We start from the raw sequence: 20396 nt of genomic DNA, 5'->3' as shown, positions 1-20396 counted from the left end.
CTAAATAATGTGTATTACTTTGGGCAGCCCCTCCTTACTTTACACTATTGGCAGCCCACTGGACAGGTAAGAAGTGTCATAATACAAAAATATAAATACACACTGTAAAAATTTTAGCACATTTTTACATTCTGCTATTACCTATCAAGATAATAATAGGATACAGAAACTTTAAACGGTACCATTTGAAAGTATTCAGCCAGGCCCTTGCACTACATGCTTTGGGGAATTCATCCATAAATCTGACCACAAAAGAGGTGGGTAGTGTGTATGGGTTTGGCAAAGTCAGCAGATAGAGGATTGGTATCAGCTGAGTTAGCAGTTGGGGGGAGGGAGGGTTCCAAATCATTTTGGGACACCAAAAAAAAGCCCCTGGCACTCTGCCTGAATTTAAATCACAAATCACATTTTTACACATTTTAGGGGGTGTTTAGGGTAAAGCACTACTATGGAGCTGACAAAATACATTGTTAAGTGACTACATGAGGTGAATATAAGGCCAGGAGAGCATGCTGGGGAGGTAAGTGAAGGCAAATACTGTATGTATGAAGGACAAAAGAAAATTACCTAAAAATCCAGCATGCATGAGGACAAAGGGGACATTCACAGTATATTACAATCATGATAATTAGGGAATGAGTAAAGAAATACAATATATTATCAAACATTAAATACAATAAAATGTGATGTTAAAGGATAAAAATCTTACCTTAATATAGTCCTTCTGCAGGACCTGGATGATGGCAGAACAGGTCTCTGGAATAATGATCCCCAGAGCCTGGGGTGAGATGCCTGTTGAGAACTTGAGGTCTTGCAGGCTTCTCCCTGTCGCCAAGTACTGCAGGGTGGCGACTAGCCTCTGCTTCGGGGTGATGGCTTGTCTCATGCAGGTATCCTGCCTGCTGATATAGGGGGTCAGCAAAGCCAACAAACGGTGAAATATGGGGTCCGTCATCCTGAGAAAGTTCCTGAAATCATCAGGATTAATCTCACGGATCTCACGGAGCAAAGGCATGTGGCAGAACTGGTAATGCTGGAGCAACCAATTCTTGGTCCATGAAATCCTTCCCACCCTGTTCATGGACTGGGCTTGTGTTAAGGTAAGGACCCCAACACCAAGCCCCTGCACAGCACAAACTCTACGATGAGTACGTATACGCAACATGGCTAGAAAACGGTCAGCTGCTCAGAACGAAGTAACAGAACGCACTGAAGAACAGCAAGGCCTGTGAAGAGCGACCTGAAAATCAGTAACGACCGAACACAACGACAAGTCAATTGTACTCGCTGCACGCACTGAACAGCAGAAAACGATCTGAAAGCCACGAGTCTGAAAAAGCACGAATCGTCTCTCACCAAACTTTTACTAACACGAGATTAGCAAAAGGAGCCCAAAGGGTGCCGCGCTTGGTTCTGAACTGCCCTTTTATAGTCTCGTCGTACGTGGTGTACGTGACCGTGTTCTTGCCGATCGGAAATACCGACAATTTTGTGCGACCGCGTGTATGCGAAACAAGTTTGAGCCAACATCCGTCGGAAAAAATCAATGGATTTTGTTGTCGGAATGTCCAATCAATGTCCGATCGTGTGTACAGGGCATTAGAGTTTCAGGGACATTTCTATACTGGAGAAAATTACAGTGGAACAAAGTGGGGAAGGGCTAGGACTGGCCTCTATCAGATATGTGTTTTCTTTTTTGCTGTCCCTGTCCATATTGGGGAGATTGCACCTCTTTTTCCATGAGGTCCTGCTGCGCCTTCCTCGCTATCACTGCTGACATCACAGTGAAGGATCTTCCAATTTCATTGACAACAAAAGAATAACAATGACATGTCTTTCAGTGCACCTTCAATGCTTTCAATTTCTTATACCAACTTAAATTTAATTTTTAAATAAACCAATTATACAATAAAAAGTATAGATTTAATTAGCAGTAAAACTACACTGGCCAAAATATACTATATAGATCACATAGAAAACAACAATGTTTGCAATACACTATTGCCAAAAAAAAAACCTACTTTACCCCCCCCCAGAAAAAGTTACCACATAATAAACAGACCTATGGTGGGAATGTAAGAGCAAGAGCCAAAGTGGTTAAACTTGGCACCAAAAATGTTAGCACATGATTACATTTGGATTGCAGATATAAATGTGTCATTGACGTATTTAGCATATTCGAAAGTGGCCCACATTTTTCACTTTCAAAAAAAATATTTGTCCCTCCCTTGTTTTCAGTGGAAAGGTGCGTTTTTTTTAACCCTCTAAAGATGCAGCAAACAGGATTTTTTCACCACAATAAAAGCGCACCGCCCCAATGTGAATTCATTCATTGATTTTAAAGGGAAGCATTTTTTTTAGCTTTTCAGGTGCTTTTTTGAATGCAAAAGTGCTTGAAAAACTCCTCAGTGTGAAAGGACCCTAAATGCCACCTTTGTGGTAGCACATTGTACAGCAAGAATAACAAAAAGAAAAAATATGTAGAGTCATTTAGGAAGAATCCCCAAGAAAAAAAAGAATGGGGTCCCCTAAAAATCCACACTAGACTTTTAATCTGAGCATGCAGTCTGGCTGGCCAGAAAAAGAGGGGGGGGGCAAGTCTGTGCCCCTACCTACTGAACCATACCAGGCCACATGCCCTCAACACAGGGTGGAGGTGCCTTGCCAGGTGGCCTCCCCAGAATAGCACCTTGTCCTCATAAAGACAAGCCTCTCTTCCCCATAGCCCTGGCCAGGGCTTGTGGGGATCTGTGGGTGAAGAGAATCTGGAATTCTCCTTTAAAAATAAATTTAAATGATGTGAATGAGCAAGGTGTAAATAGTACCCCAACTTATTCACAAAAAAATGGAACCTAGAAATAAAATACCAAATTGTTTGACATAAGCTTTATTTGAAAGATAATAATCCCTGAAAAATGTCCCTCACTGTAAATCCACTGTCAATCATAATGCCTGCCAAAAGAAAAATCCTGACAGACCCAGTGCTTGTGACTGATCCCAACTTTACTCCTCACTGAATGGCAATTCCCCAAGCTGTCATCTCACTATAAAAGGGAAGAGGTGGGTATAGTGGTGACACCACTGGACCAAATACAGCCATGGCCATATTTGGACAGTGATGTCACCAATATCCTCTCCCCCTTTGCTACATGGCCAGAGATTCCCCTTCAAGTGATATCAGCAGTTTTCTAGGGACATGGCAGGTGCCAGCACCTGCCTCACTCCCTAGTAAACACATACAGTGGAAAGCTGTCATATATAGAAGTGGTAGAAATACAGCCTCTATATATGATGTTATTCTTCCACTGAACAGTGGGGGGCAGGCGAGAAACATTTTGGTCCAAACCTAGGTTCAGACCAGACCATTGTCTTATCCACACCTGCCACCTGCATGTTGGTTTTGATGTTGCAAATCCTTCACACAAGGTGGTGTGGGATTTTCAGCAGACCCCAACCTTGACCTTCCCTTCAAACCTGCCCTACCTTTTAAACCTTTAACACAACTGAACTGCAAGCAGATATTATATTAAGCAAAGGTTAGTGAAGTCATCTGTATACTACAGAAATAATTTAAAGTATTTTTAAATTCAACTAGTGAAAGTACTTTATTATTACTTGGTATCAGGCTTCTGTAATTGACTGTACAGCAGCAATCAGGCTGGGTAAGGGAGGGGAAGCACTATGAGTCAGGTTGTGCTGAAAATTCAAATGAAGACAAGCAACAAAAAGGACAGAGACATTAAGGCCGGATTCACACTATGTGCGGCGTGGGGCACAGCAGGGGATCCGGTGCGTCACCATTCACTGTTTCAGGTCAAAATTAGGTCTGTATTTTTGCCTGAATTCGGACCTAAAACAGAGCCAAAGACGCACAGGGCCCTTCTGCTGTGCACTTTGCGGCCACCCCGGAAATGGGTGAACCGGTTCCATTGAGAACTGGTCACACTCTCCTGTCATGCAAAATGGATGTGGGGAAACACAGCCTTAATGTCCAGTTACAGGTTAAGGAAAGGAGCTATTTACATATACTGTAGGTACTGTCACCGCAGGATTACTTATAAAAAAAAAGGCTGTCCTGTATAGCTTCAGGCTATTTGGCCATCAACAGCACAGTCTATAGAAACCATACTTTCTATAGGGTAGAGCTTGGGGCCCAGTGAGGCATCCAATGAGACATCATGAACATACAGTTTATGGTGAAAATGGACTAAAGCAATCAAAACGCCTTTACTCCAATGAGTGCATAGCACAGTAAAGCCCTCCTAAAACAAAAAAAGTTATTAATTTGTCTCCTTTCATCACATATCCCAAAAAATAAAGGTTTATTCCCCATTTTAGGACAGTGGGTGGAGCCATGCACATCATTGCTTTTTGCCCCTCTCTCCAGATGCACATCTGGAACCGCTGGTGTACAGTGCAAAAATAGCCTATTATTATACAGCAATGATACCAATATATAATATTGGGCTATTTTTACACTATACTCCAGGGAGGTGAAAGGCCATGCTTTGCATGGATCCACCCATTGTCCTAAAATGAGGAATAATTCCATTTTTTAGGGGATCTGTGATGGAATGAGAACGCCATCTGTTTTAAGAAGGCTTTATTGTGCTACCTAAACTTGTCTAATAATTGTGCCTGCATTTTGTTCCTAGATATACTAATAATTAATATCAAATTATCAATTAGTCTAGATCCATACACCAGCTTGCGATGCTAATTTTTAATGCATGACGTGAACAAAATCAGAATTCACTTAAATTAATCCATGATTCTCTGTGTAGTTTCAGGGAAAAGAAGGCATGGGAAATTTGGAATACATGATTTGAATAAAATTAAAATACACCTAAACTCAGCTTTGATTCTCTGTGCAGTTACAAGGAAAATAAGATGTGGGAAATTTGGAATATGTGATTTGAACTAAATCAAAATACCCCTAAACTTAGCTATGATTCCCTGTGCAGCTACATGAGAAGACACCTCTATCCACACAAACAAGGTGGATAGAGGAAATCCCCCAGCTGGGACATTGTATTATAAAAGTAGGACCCACCGCTGTCAGAATACACTGATCAAGCTGAACAAAAGTTTTCCAGTATGTGCCTTTAGCAGGGACAGCCACACACTGATCGATATTCAGCCATTCTTTTGTGAACCTGCAGTATTTTTAACTGTGTATGGCCAGCTTAAGTTTGGATGGGAATTAGAGGGGGCTGACATACTCTGATACGTGTGCTTGTTTAAAAATTATATAATGAACACATATTTTATGTATATTTGGAGTTCAGCTTTCACATGTAGGTTACATAAAGATACACTTTACAAACTATTACTAATTATTAAACACCAACTTCAATTGCAAGTATTTAAAAGTTATTTTACATAAATATTTCTTGAATTTATGACAACGTCTCGTATCTGACAGCTTAAAAAGAAATGTTGGCATTTGATATATTTTTCATGTCACTCTGACCTTGTTATTCTTTCACTTGAGTGCTTTTGTGGCTTAGAAAAATGAAGCCTAAAAAGAAGTCTAACAGTAACAAGCAATATACAACCTGCCATCTATTACAAAACAGTCAGGATGTCAGCTATTAGCAGATGGGAGGAAGGAGGTCTGTTAACAGTTGTTTCACTATGAGCAGGTGTCAGTTCATTTATCTAAATTTCCAACCAAGAGGCTATGGACGGCATGTAGTGGTTACTGAAAAAGGTGCAGAAAAAAAAGACTTACTTGTTTATTTTAAATTTTCATGTTAATAGGTCTGGATTTCTGTATGAAGAGAGCAACTAAAGTGTATCATTTGGGAACAGTGCCATGAAAAATTATTTTGACATTGAAGGTCTTCTATTTTGACATTGAAGGTCTTCATCCAAAAGCTAATGTTAGATAAAGGACATCAAAGTGGAAATTATATATTTTTTTCAAACTTATGCTATTTATTCAGTCAACACATTTATCTCAGACCAACTGCCAACATGTGAAAATTGAATTGCCCCACATTATGCCAGCTCTTTTAAAAGGCTATTTAAACTCAAAAACACATCCTGAAATGCTCAATATAAACTTTACTTAGCAACGTTATCTTTACCAGCAATTGCTGCCAAAACCAGACCCAACATCTTCTTCTGTATATAAAATAGATTTTAGTCATAACCATTGTAAAAACAATAAAAAAAAAATCACATTTATATATTTCTTTTTAGCACACCGGTTTTTATAACAAAATTACAGACAAGGCTTTCCGCATGGGATTTGATCACTACATCTCTCTCAGCTTCACATCTTCAGAATGGATAAAGTTCAACCAGTTCTGCTAGAACATGTAATTATGTACAGTACTTGTGATCTTCACCTTGCATTTTAGAAGGATAGACACAAAGTTGGAAGTTAACTGCATCACAGTATATTAAAGTAAACCTGTGCTTTACTTATGCAGGCTAAAGAAACAAACTCACTTTATTGTACCCCGCCCCAGCTGCATATACTGTATTTACATTTTTTTTAACTTGACATTCCATCTCAACCTTCAGTTATCATCCTGCTAATGCTTCGGTAAGGATCCAAGTCAGCACCATGGTGTGCAATGTTACTTACCTTCTGTAAGAGCACCTTCAAACCTGGTCCCTCCTTTTATGGGAAACATATTTTTTTTAATGTTTTAAAGTTTTTAGAGGTTAAAACCAAACCACTGTATTTTAAGCTTTATTATTGTTAAGGGTGAAATTCGCATTTGGATCAGATGTGAATTTAACTACTTGTCATCCGGGCCAATTCTGACACTTCGCTACTACATGTAAAAATCAACTTTTTTTTGCTAGAAAATTACGTAGAACCTCCAAACATTATATATATTTTTTTAGCAGAGGCCCTATAGAATAAAATGGTGGGTGTTGAAAATGTTTATGTCACACATTATTTGCGCAGTGGTTTTTTAAATGCATTTTTTTTTTTAGAAAAAAAAAAAAAACACCTTCATAAATAAAAAAAATAATAAAAAAACACTTACACTAGCCCAATTTTTTTGTATAATGTGGAAGATGATGTTACGCAGAGTAAATAGAGACATAAAATGTCAAGTTTTTAAATTGCATCTGCCCGTGGAAAGGCAGCAAACAACGGTGCTTAAAATTCTCCATAGGTGACGCTTTAGCCTTTACAGGTTACCAGTTTAGAGTTGCACAGGAGGTCTAGTGTGAGGTCTAGTGCTCTTATGCTTGCGACAATACCTCACATGTGCGGTGCGATTACCGTTTACATATGCATGCAGGAGTAACTTATGTGTACGCATTTGCATGTAAGCACGGTGGGACGGGGGTGCTTCACATTTTTATTTTATTAGTATTTATTTTTTACAAACTTTTTTTTCACTTTTTTTTGGATTAACTTTATTGCTATCACAAGAGATGAACAACATCCTGTGATAGCATGGATCGTGACATGTCCCCTTTATGGAGAGATCTGGGGTCTATTAGACCCCAAATCTATCCTCTAGCCTTCCATGCAGTCAATCAGACACAGATCAGTCTGATCAGCTGCTTTCCTGGCCACTGGTGGCCAGATAAACCAAGAGGCAAAACCGGAAGTGACGACACAACTCGTCGCTCACGGTTTACGGGGTTACAGAGAGAGGGGAACGTCATCATTTCCTCTCTCTCTGTTTAGGGCAGCCACCGCTGATTGTCACATCCTGGGCACCGCAATTGTACAGTAGAGCCCAGGAGAGGCGACGGCGGGAGGTGGGTGGGACCCCCTTCCACCACCCGCAGAAGTGGTCAAAAGGCTAATTAGCCACTCAAATCACTTCTGCATGTTAGGGAATCGCTGGCTGAAAACATACATACCTGAATGATGCCTGTAGGTTCAGGCACCATTCCAGTATAACCACTGAAACCAGAGGACGTCCATGGACATCCTGCTGGCAGGAAGTGCTTAAGGCAAACCCAGCCTGTGTGCTGTTCATGGACTCTCCAAACTAATTAGGCCTTTCACCAACCTAAAATTCCTAGCTGCTGCAACAGAAACACAGAGTCAGGGAACTTAGGTTTACATTAAAGCAGAGTTGTGTATCTGTAATTTAGTGATGGGAGTGCGAAGTGTACACATTGGTGGGTGTCGGGTAGTTGTTAATAATGATGAATTTATTTTGCTGGATGCTGTCATTAACTATGGATTTATACAGCTGGAGATTGTGATTGATGCTGGATCATAGAATGCCTTGTATTCATTGAAAGGACTATAAGACATTTTCTGAATGGACGAGGTGACCCCATATCATTACTGTATAAAACAGGAAGTCACACCAGCAGCGCCAGGAAGATCAAAGTTTAAACTATATCTGGCATGGAATATATGGCAAAGCAGCCCTCTGGACATTAGATACCAATCATTAGAGGTAATCAAACAGGCCCAATCTAACTTCTAAATTTTTTTTTTTTTTTTCTGAAGATCCACTGAAACACTGATTAGCCCTAATTAACCCCTTCATCCTCTTCTTCCCCTTTTTTTTGCTGCTGATTTTTATTTATTTTTTTACTTTCAATATATTTAATACTAATATTTATACATATTTTTAAATGTAATTCATGTGTTCCTCAATTTAATTTAGTGAAGCATTTCAAAAATAACTTTGCTATGCTTTGCAATGAAAACAAAATTCTAGAGTCATTTAACAGTGGAAAAATTATACAATAAAATGTGTACTTTTTATTGACTTTTGCTTTAAAAGCGAATACTCGTCAAACTACAACAGCACATTTTTTTTGTTTTGTTACATCCTTTGTATATAGAATAAATGAAAAAAAAAATATTAGCAAGCAAAAGCCCTGTTTGTACTGAACAAAACAATCTATGTATTACTTTGTTAGCTTAACTTAAAATAACATAAGGTATCACAAAATCAATAGGGTCATCGCTGATTTGTACAAAATGCTTTGGACCATAAACGATGTACAGAAGGCTGAACTGGTTAAACAAATATACAGCGGCATTTATTGTTGTCTTTATAAGTTCTAGGTGTTTAATTTTTAAGGAGTGATATGTTCTTGAATTTGCAGCTATCCTGCTGACCTGTTTAAATGCTGTTTTTTTTCTGGTCCTATAGCTCCGGAGAGAAGTCATCAGTCCTATGCACAACACTCATCATTTTAACATACTAAAAGTGCAAGGAGCTCCCAAACAGTTGGGGCCTGTCTAAATAGGCTAGCCACTGGATAGACTGCATTTTCCATGATGACCTTGCAGATGTTGTCAATACACCTTTACCATTTTCTTCCTATACAGCCAGGGGAGGAGACAGCTTAATATGGATACTTTTTGGCTCTTCACTGCTTATTTCTATAAAATGATGCAGCAGGATGGTTCTTTATTCTAAGGGACTCCAAAGCAGTTTCAGGCATCCCGTAGAAGGCATTTGCATGTTTTGATTTTAGAGCCTTCAACGTTTTAATAAAAATAGATTTATACTATGCAGTTTATGTCTCCTGCATTGCTGTATTACTGAGCCTCTATTAAGAGGGAGGAGAGAAGGCAATATCTGAGGCAATAGGGGAATGTAGTTTGCTCCACCTGAGCTGGTGTGGAAGTTTCAGAGAAGCCATTAACTATCCACAATATGCCAAAATATGCCAGTCAGGAGGATCAAATACAAGTACAACTGACCTACAGCAACGTTGATCCAATGTGTCTGGTTAGTTTGGTAGCTGATGGGCATGTTTTATTGATCTGAATCAAAACTGTTTATGAACATGAACTGGTTATTAAATCTAGCAATGCCTTCCAAACGTCTGATCCTTGTTGTGTGTCACTGTGACCCCAAATTCTGCCTAGCGCCCTTCCAAGTTCAGACTGTTACAATCTATGGGGAACATAAAATGTCATGCACAGTGAGAAAGGACTGTTGCTCCAAGTTTTATTATAAGCAGTGGCACTCAGCAAACCAATATATCGTAGACTTGCTCCAACCTGCCAACCCAAGAAACCAGCAGCAACACACTATATAAAATGTTCTACTTGTATGTTTTTTGTTAGATCATATCACCTGACCCAGTGCCACTTTCTCTAGCTGAAGACAAAGAACATATTTTTTCCATAAACAAAAAAAAAGGAGGGGGGGTTAAACAATAAGGCTGTTAAATTCAAGTGCTAAATTAAAGTTTTTACAAAAGTATGCAGATGTATGCACAGCTATGCAAAACAAGAATGCAAAGTAATTTCCCATTGTTTTGATTTTCATAAACTCAAGACATCTGGACCAAAAGGATTAGCTGATTTTAACTCAGCATGTGCAATCAGCACTTGCCAAATAATGCAATGAGATGTTTTTATATTTCCTACATTCTGTCTCATTTTGTAGCAGATGCCAGTACAGAAATCATTAAAGCAGACCTAGGCTCAGAGATACTTTTTCACTTTAAGTGCAATCAGACCTAATTAGTTAATTTGTATCTGTAATTCTTACAGGTATGCATTACCTCTTAAAGAGATTCACAGTACTCCCCTGAAAATGCTTTCATCTTCATTTCATCACATCACAATACTGTACAGGTATTATCCATGGATGAAAGTAACTTTTTGGACTTAGGTCAGCCTAGACAGATCAAAATTTGGCCAGTTCAGCAGGAACCAGACAAATTTCAATCTATCTATGGGCAGGCTGGCTGTACTGAAGTTTATCTATCGATTGACTTCAGTAGAACTAGTCTGTTGGGTTTTTCTTGTGTGATCACTGCTGGCGGTTATAGCTGCCAGCAGTGATCATTGTATTCTGATAGCGGGGAAATCTCCCACTGTCAGAATACAATAGCGCAGTGGGGGAGATTCCCTCATTAACACTGACTGTCATTGAAGGAAAGAAAATTGCATAATCTATGGCTTGAGTCTGGTCTATGGATGATACAACCAGGTACACTCCCAATGAATACACAGTAGTTTTTATGCTATTGACTGTGTATGTATACTTAGTCCCTCCTGACTCTCACCATGTGACTTTCCAAAAAGTTATACTGTTTGCGTGAGTATTGGAGGCAAGAATGAGGAAATGCTTTCCCACAGCAGACCACAGAAGGGCTAAGGTAAGTAAGTTAACTGGAGCTCGGTAATTACTTTTTTAATGATACAAGATAGTTTAAGAATTGTGCTGGCATAACATTTCAGAAATGATTTGGTGATGACTTTAGTCAGCTTTAAAACTTACCAGCAATTTAGGAAACAGCCTATTCGGCAAATAGAAAAAAGACCACTAATGAACTATTGTTTATAATGAGTTGATGTCTTCATTGTGTTCTGTGTGTGTCCAGAAAAAAATGCATTGTGAATATTCTATTATTTCATTTTAAAACCACACACTGGGAAATTAAAATGTCTGCCATTTGCCATGCAATATAAATTACCTGCAATAATACATGTCCTTATTGGTTTATATTCCTTTAAAAGGACACAGCCATCCAGTTCGGTTCTTGCTCTTATCCTGTGGCCGGAGTGTCCCCAAGTCTCAAGTCATAGCCTAGTTTAAGTCCCTATACTCTTGTTTCTCAGTTTGTTTTCACTCTTACATAGTTACATAGTAGGTGAGGTTGAAAAAAGACACAAGTCCATCAAGTCCAACCTATGTGTGTGATTATGTGTCATTATTATTATTATGTGTCATTATTATCCTACCAATCTTAACAACCTACGCCCTATCTCCTTGCTCCCCTTTTCCTCTAAACTCCTTGAACGCCTGGTTTACAACCAACTGAGTGACCACCTCATTAAAAACAACCTTCTTGATCCCCTTCAATCTGGATTTCGCCCTCAACACTCCACAGAAACTGCTCTTTTAAAACTCACAAATGACCTACTAACTGCAAAAACCAACGGACACTATTCTGTACTCCTACTTCTGGATCTTTCAGCTGCCTTTGACACGGTTGACCACCCCCTCCTCCTCAAAAAACTTCACTCCATCGGTCTCCGTGACTGTGCTCTTCAGTGGCTCTCATCCTACCTATCCCAACGCACCTTCAGTGTCACTTACAATTCTACTTCCTCCACTCCTCTTCCCTTCTCTGTCGGGGTCCCCCAAGGTTCTGTTCTTGGACCTCTTTTATTTTCAATCTACACCTCTTCCCTGGGTCAGCTGATAGCCTCTCATGGCTTTCAATATCATTTCTATGCTGATGACACACAAATCTATCTCTCCACCCCTCAACTCACTCCATCAGTCTCCTCACGCATCACTAACTTACTAACCGACATATCTGTATGGATGTCACACCACTTCCTCAAACTCAACTTGTCCAAAACCGAGCTTATAATATTTCCTCCCCCACGTGCCTCTTCCCCTGACTTCTCTGTGAAGAGCAATGGCAAAACCATCCACCCGTCCCCACATGTCAGGGTGCTAGGTGTTATCCTAGATTCTGAACTCTCCTTTCAGCCCCACATCCAATCACTTTCCAAAGCTTGCCGCCTCAACCTCCGCAACATCTCTAAACTACGTCCCTTTCTAACCAGTGAAACTACAAAGCTCCTGATTCACTCCCTGGTTATCTCTCGCCTTGACTACTGCAACTCACTCCTCATTGGCTTACCTTTAAATAGACTATCCCCCCTTCAGTCCATCATGAATGCTGCTGCCAGACTCATCCACCTTACAAACCGATCAGTGTCTGCTACCCCTCTCTGCCAATCCCTCCATTGGCTGCCACTCGCCCAACGAATTAAATTCAAAATACTAACAATAAGTTACAAAGCCATCCACAACTGTGCCCCCAGCTACATCACTAACCTAGTCTCAAAATACCAACCTAAACGCCATCTCCGTTCCTCCCAAGATCTCCTGCTCTCTAGCTCCCTCATCACCTCCTCCCATATCCGCCTCCAGGACTTCTCCCGAGCCTCGCCCATCCTCTGGAATTCCCTACCCCAATCTGTCAGACTGTCTCCAAAGTTATCCACTTTTAGGCGATCCCTGAAGACTTTCCTCTTCAGAGAAGCCTATCCTGCCTCCATCTAACAACTGCATTATTTTCTCCATTAGCTCATCCCCCACAGCTATTACCCTTTTGTATAACTTGACCCTCCCTCCTAGATTGTAAGCTCTAACGAGCAGGGCCCTCTGATTCCTCCTGTATTGAATTGTATTGTACTTGTACTGTCTGCCCTAATGTCGTTGTAAAGCGCTGCGTAAACTGTCGGCGCTATATAAATCCTGTATAATAATAATAATAATAATAATTATTACATTACATATCCCTGTATATTGCGGTCATTCAGGTGATTATCTAATAGTTTCTTGAAGCTATCAATGCTCCCCGCTGAGACCACCGCCTGTGGAAGGGAATTCCACATCCTTGCCGCTCTTACAGTAAAGAACCCTCTACGTAGTTTAAGGTTAAACCTCTTTTCCTCTAATTGCAATGAGTGGCCACGAGTCTTATTAAACTCTCTTCTGCGAAAAAGTTTTATCCCTATTGTGGGGTCACCAGTACAGTATTTGTAAATTGAAATCATATCCCCTCTCAAGCGTCTCTTCTCCAGAGAGAATAAGTTCAGTGCTCGCAACCTTTCCTCATAACTAAGATCCTCCAGACCCTTTATTAGCTTTGTTGCCCTTCTTTGTACTCGCTCCACTCTTGATTCCAGCCTAGTTAAATTCCCTGTTACCTACCTTTCCAGTTATCCCCAACCTGCTGCATTCATTGGATTTTGACCACCTGTATGACCTTTCTCTAGTATGCCTATTATTCTGACTTGGCTTTTTTAATGACTGCATCTCCTGCTCAACCACTAGACCAGTGGTTCTCAACTCCTGTCCCCAGCACCCACTGACAGGACAGATTTTAAGTATCACCTTGGGGAGATGCAGACTAGAATACTGCAATCACTGAGCAGCAAATTATATCACCTGTGATGTATTTCAGTTATCTTGTAAACCTGGCCTGTTAGTGGGTTCTGAGGACAGGAGTGGAGAGCCACTGACTTAGACGCTCAACTCTTCTTACCCCCAGTAACAAACTTGGCTATCTAAAAATGAAATACCAGTCCTTAGCTCACCTTCACTGGGGAACAGCCTCCTGTTAAGGTGTGATAATCTGGCGCTTTTAATTCTGATGCTTTAAATCTTGGGCAAACCCAAGTACCAGCAACTCATATAAAGTGCCCTTGAAGTGTGCTTGCTAAAGGTGAAGCATGCAGCACCTGTGGCCATCAGACCTCAACAGAGATCCCATCCCTACATTCCCACTCTCCCCGTTACATTTTCAATTTGTACAAAATGTATAAATACATACAGTATATACATACACGCAGACTAATCAAATTATTTTTCCCCAAGTGCTAATTCTTCAGTATGGAAACCTATAACAGCCAATTAGAATCTGTTTTGCGCTCTTCTAACTTCCAAAGAGTGAATTTTAATTGGTTTGTAAGGGTACTACACTTAAGAATTAGCATTATTCTTTGTTGAATAAGGCAGAAAGACACAGTACAGAACCAGTTTCCTATCTAATTATTATTGTTATGCTTGTTACTGGACCAAGCTAACTGAAAGACAAATGAACATTGCATATGAAAAACACAGAAAATTCTAATGATCTATGCTTTGATAGAATGGCTTATTTAAAATAAACTCTACTGGAAAATGACAATTGAGAAAAAATTGGTTTAAATAAGACAACATATAATGTTGTTATTTTAGGCACAAGGTTCATCACAACTACATTAAAATATATCAAAATAGCAATATAAAATTTAAGTAAAGGTAGTACAATGAACTAGTAAAATTACATTAGTGCCTTCAAGTATTTACACAGTGCAGATAGAACTAACGTACCAATAGCTGTAGTAACCTACAGTAAGCTCAGCTTTAGGGCAGTGAAGTCAATGAGTTATGATCTGTAACAGTTTGCTATAGGTTATACATGCTTCATTACGTGCAAAGGACATTCCATAAATCTAATAGCTGAACACATACCAAAAATAATAATCCAGATGTTTATAATTACATTTGAATTACTTAGTTATGCTAAACTGAATTTTCAAGCAGTCCACTGAAGTACAGAATCTATATTACAGCATTACAATTTGCAATTTGTATATATGCAGCCCTTCAGTTATGATCCTTGAACCGCTGGATAATGTGTGAGTGAATTTGCCTGAAAATTGGCATAAATGTGCTCTTCCTTCATGTTCTCAGACTGAAAGAAAAAAAAAAAACTATTACAACCAAACATCAAATACTTAAAAAGTCAGTTTTTTTTTTTTCTCAGAGAATAGGTACTCACATCCTTCCCACCAAGCCACAGGCCCACCTCCTTCACACCATTACCAATATTTCCAATTATTATAAAAATAAACGTTTACTGTAACAGAAATATGATTAAAAACATATACACATGTTGTGCCTCCTCAAGAGATGATGGACTGGAGAGGACCCTTGTATAGATGGCACATATAGAGAGAGTGCTCAAGATGGCCTATGTGAAGCTACCTGTATATATGGATGCATATTATAATACACCCTTTGCTGTATTGTACTGTGATACTTATTTTAAACATTTAGATACATATTTTTCCTCATTGCTCCGGGTTCATTTCCTATGTGCCAATGATATTTTCCTTTTGTTTTTAGCTGCCTGCTATTTAGCTCATTTGCTTCCATACCTACCACAGCGGGGGGTTTTGGTGGCTCTGGCGGGATCTGTGACTGGGGTTAGTCATTTTTCCACTTTTCAATATTGTGACCTCCACACCTCCTGAGCAGGTGGCCCTGAGCCATGAAACATATAGAAGATCTATAAATGTGGAATTGTCTTCCATGTGTTAATATGCATCTCTTTGATATCGTCTATGTTTTTTCTGCATATATTTCTGGATGTGATGCCCTAATATTAAATACTATGGCACTTTTTATTAGTATATTCAAAAATTACCTTCCCTCAACTCACAAGTATTGAGTTTCCCACTCACAGTGCGTTTATTGGCATTTACCAAATACATGTCAGCCTGCTTTTTTGCCAGTTGTTTGAGTGTGAATTTTTGTTTGTCAGGGCTGGGCATTGTAATCAGGACATCTCAGCACGTTTTTATTGCCGATAGCATTGAAATATCTATACTGAAGATAAAATTTCAGTATGAAATCACAACAGTTGCTAATATAGAATATAAAAGGCTAGACAATGGATTAACATTGGTTGGCAATTTCAGACACTAAAGCTGGCCATAGATGTATTCAAATTTGGCCGCTTCAGCAGTTTGGCCGCTTCAGGTTCTAATGATGGACTTCTCTTGAACTGAGCTGCAGCACCAATCAGTGTATTCTGACAGTGAAGAGTGCCTGCTGTCAGAAAACAATGGCACAGCGGGGAGGATTCCTCCATCCACCTTACTTGTGAAATATGTGCTTTTTTTTTTTTCAAACAGCCAGCCAGCAGATCAGAAAAAGAAGATCCATGTATGGTAAGCCTTACTGTGGGGGCAGTTGTCATCAACACAAGACTACCCCTGTAGCTGCTATTGCTATAGCTGATGTTTGTCCCTTCAAGTTGAAATCCACTCCTGTACTAGTCATGAAGGAATTAATCCTCATAATATTCCTTCTCCTTATAAGCTGCCTGTAAACTTCAGTCACATTGATCACTTTAAGAGTTAAGCCTCCTTGCTGTTGCTCCTGAACTCCAATCACATCGACCACATGCAAAGCGATCAGATCTTGTAATAGTGCTTTATCATTTTAAAAATATTATTATATTCAAAAAGGTCAAAACAAATGAGCACTCACATTTCAAATAACTAAGCAAGCCTGTGTGTATTTTACTTGTACCACCAGTGCTAGGATGAATGCATCACCTCTCAACCGATTCTGCAGCCCTGGCCGTCAGTGTTCCTTCCATCTGTTCCACTCAGAATGATGTTTCCTGCTTCCATGTTCATCAGCCTCTCAGGTCCCTCCTTCTAGTTTTGTCACTCCTCCTGACTTCCCCGGGGAGATGTGATTGGCTGATGAATGTCCTAGTGTTTATATAGTGGTTTACAATCACCATTTTGTTCGTCGATCATTTGTTATGATCTTTTTGAATATAATACAATTTTTAAAATGATAAAGCACTATTGCAAGATCTGATTGCTTTGCATGTGGTCGATGTGATTGGAGTTCATGAGCAGCAGCAAAGAGGCTTAACTCTTAAAGTGATCGATGTGACTGGAGTTTATGGACAGCTTATAAGGAGAAGGAATATTATGAGGAGCATTTCAAAGGATTAATCATTCCCAAAGTCCCATTTAATAAGCCTATAAGGTGAGGGTACAACTAGTAGAGGATGCACAAGGATTATGAGAAACACATATACTGGTGAATGATTGTGGAGAGATTGATTTATTCACTATGCATATAATGGATTTCTCATGATATTTTCACCATTTACCAATTTGATTTATATAAGGACACTATATGGACAAAATCTGCACATTGCATTTTAATACATATCATATTGTTTGATCTATATAAGGACACTTTGTGAAAATTTGCATATTACACTTTATTACACCATTGTTTATTGAATGCACTATATATCCTTCTAGGGATATCTTTATATTTAGCGCTGCACTTATTCTGGGTTTAGTTTTTTTTATTTCACATGTTTAGGAAGTGTGTTTAGTGCTGGCAGCTCCAATAGATTAACATAGCGGCTTACAAGGTTTTACATATTCATGATAAAGGACATAATACACAATGTAGAATTCAATGAAAAAATGTAACACCTAGTTTATACTTGTTCCATGTTCTCATTCACATAGCATAGCTTTAAGGCATCATTCATGTGGGCAATGAGGCTCATACACAGTGAACGGGCCTTTTGTTTATTCAACCTGACATGGACATTCACTGTACTGTTCATTTAAGCACAAGAGACTCCATTTTGTTCTCACTGTTGAAATATGTTCTGTAACCTTCACCTAACACAACGCTCTCTACTCCCCCATCCCTTCTCAATGTTTTACTTTTGCAATTGTTCTATTTGTTAGTTTTTAATAACATCTCACACCACCCCTTTCTTATCTATGTATAAAATAACATGTAATAATAAATTTTGGCTGAACGGACATTTTAAGCACAGTGATTGAGTCCTGTGAATCTGTTCCTGCAGCTGCAGTATTAACTTTTGTTTTAGAGTCCCAATCAGAAATAATTCCATAACAATCTTGGCGAGCCAAATACCAGGAGATTGGCAGAGTTTCCAGAAGGAACCGCGCTTCGATCGGGGTCATCGGGAAACGCAGACCTTAAATGCCGGCTAGGTAAGCTGCCCTTAAGCTTGCTATATTTCTGCCTTTCCTATGTATACTATCTGTCGGTTCTCAAGGAAACCAGACCACTCTCTGACCTTTCTGGTTGGGTAACATGTGTGTGTGAATGTGTATGTGTCCCCCTTCATGGGTTGGACTGTGTGTGGATAGGGAAAATCCTCTGCAATTCCCTGCGATGACTCCTTGTGGGCGAACTGGGTCAGAGACGCATGGTAGGGTCAGATAAAACTCACAGAGAAGAGAAGAGACGAGGAGGGCCTTTTAATGAGTCTTTTGTCTATTGTCATAAACCCCTTCTATCCACGTAGATAAGTGGAGACTATTCTTGTAAATCTGCAGATTTGCTGTACTATTTGTTTTAGAGGCAAGAGGGTATAGGCACAAGTAGAGAAGACTGGCCAGTCATTATGGGCATTAAATTAATTAAGGGAATGAAGGGAGAGAGGCCTTCAGAAAATGCCCAGCGCAAGATGAGCTCTAGAGAATATATGAATCGAAGGTACGGTTCCGCCTATACTGAGCCCCTAGATAAATGGGTAGAAAGGACAAAGGGAACAGCTAAACCTTTAAAATCTGAAGGGACTTTTGATTTAAAAGTATGGCAAACTTTTCTGCACGATTATGTCCCACTACTGTGCAGTGAAGGAACGTGGAGAATAGCTTGCACATGGGAGACAGAAGCTAAAGTAGCAAATCAAACTGGCTTGATGGAGATGTTTAATAAAAGTACTGCCCAAATTTACTACGTTTGGCCAGAAAACTCTGTAGAGGAGGACCCCCCACCTTATGTGGCTGCCAGTTTGGCTTTAAGGGGTTCAAGCACAAAAGCAAAAGATTTAGATTACATGGAACACACAAAAGATGAGCTATGCAATATAGTAGAGAGCAGAGGTTTAACAGCCCCATATCAACCTACAAAGAGGGTTTTGGCTCATATCCTAGAAACAGATGATTGGCATAAATCAAAAGGCACATATGCAAAACTAGATCTCTCTGAACTTAAGGCTTTGGCTGGAGAAAGAGAGATTGAGTCTGAACTTCGGGAGCAAAACCATAATTTCCAAATTGTGGCAGCAAGATGAAGAGAGAAGGAAGGGAGATGCCACTTCTTCTGCCCCTGGCACAGAGCAATCTGTTGCAGTTTATCCTGTCAGAACCCAATTAATTTTTGAAGGTAATGCTGTTAACAGTAAGTCTCAAATTAAATGGCATGTACCTTTTAGTCCCCAAGATATGAGAGCCATATTAGAGGGATTGGGAGATCCTAGAAAGAATCCAATTGGGTTTGCAAACAAACTTAGCGCTGCACAGGAAGCATATGAGGCTTCTGCTACTGACATTCATCAGCTTCTTATTAAAGCAGTGGGAAGCAACATGTCTGGCTATATACTTAAAGAATGTGGTGTAGACGTCAAAAATCTAAGTAGGATGGTTAGTGGACAGGAGGTTTGTGAGAAATTGTAGGAAAAAATGCCCCAAATATATGGACAAACCAGACATGCTAAATTCATTAATGCTAAGCAAGGGAAAGAGGAAGCAGCAGGGGCTTATTGGAGGCGGTTAATCGAAAAGGCTGAGGAAGCAGGCATTAAAATAGAGGAAGAGAAGGTGGGAGAAACTGCAAGTCCATCTACACAACTGGTGAAACAAAGGTTTCTTGATGGTTTAATACCCCAGTTGAAAGAAAAGTTGTTCACAGCAAGGCCTGAGGCAGGCAATATGCCTATTCGAGATGTCCTGCCTATCCTGTTATCCATAGAAAACAGGATTAACCAAAAAGACAGCAAACCCAAGGAAATGTACATGGGGAAGCAGAGAGGAAGAGAGAAGAGGCAAAGGCAATTTCAGAAATCATGACAATCAGGGACCAATTATATGCTACAATTGTGATGGGGAAGGACACATAGCCAAATTCTGCCATCTTCCTGACCGTAGACTGGAAAAGAGCTTAGAGGCACCTCATGCTGTCCCCAGTTCTCTGCCAAAAGCAGTGGATCAGGCATAGGAAAATGGCATGCCAGTATCAATCATGTTAAATAGGGGAGACAATGGTCCCGATGCCAGAGTAAAAGTATTTTTACAAGAACTCCCCTATCCTGGAGGAGAA

General features: G+C 39.7%; 1 protein-coding gene across 2 annotated transcripts in view; it reads right to left on the bottom strand.

The window, feature by feature from the left end:
- Nucleotides 1-9897: 9897 nt before the first annotated feature.
- The window catches only part of LOC141145026 (CD226 antigen-like), a 157626-nt gene continuing 147127 nt past the window's right edge, over nt 9898-20396 (bottom strand). For both annotated transcript variants that reach the window (XM_073631269.1, XM_073631270.1), the window contains one exon: nt 9898-15180. In XM_073631269.1, the coding sequence (XP_073487370.1) occupies nt 15097-15180 (84 nt within the window). In that variant the 3' untranslated portion in view covers nt 9898-15096. The remainder of the gene's footprint in view (nt 15181-20396) is intronic.

The sequence above is a fragment of the Aquarana catesbeiana genome, linkage group LG05 (assembly GCF_042186555.1).
Source record: "Aquarana catesbeiana isolate 2022-GZ linkage group LG05, ASM4218655v1, whole genome shotgun sequence".
Classification (NCBI taxonomy): domain Eukaryota; kingdom Metazoa; phylum Chordata; class Amphibia; order Anura; family Ranidae; genus Aquarana; species Aquarana catesbeiana.
The sequence above is the reverse complement of the archived record's forward strand: the minus strand, read 5'-3'. Positions and strand labels throughout refer to the sequence as shown.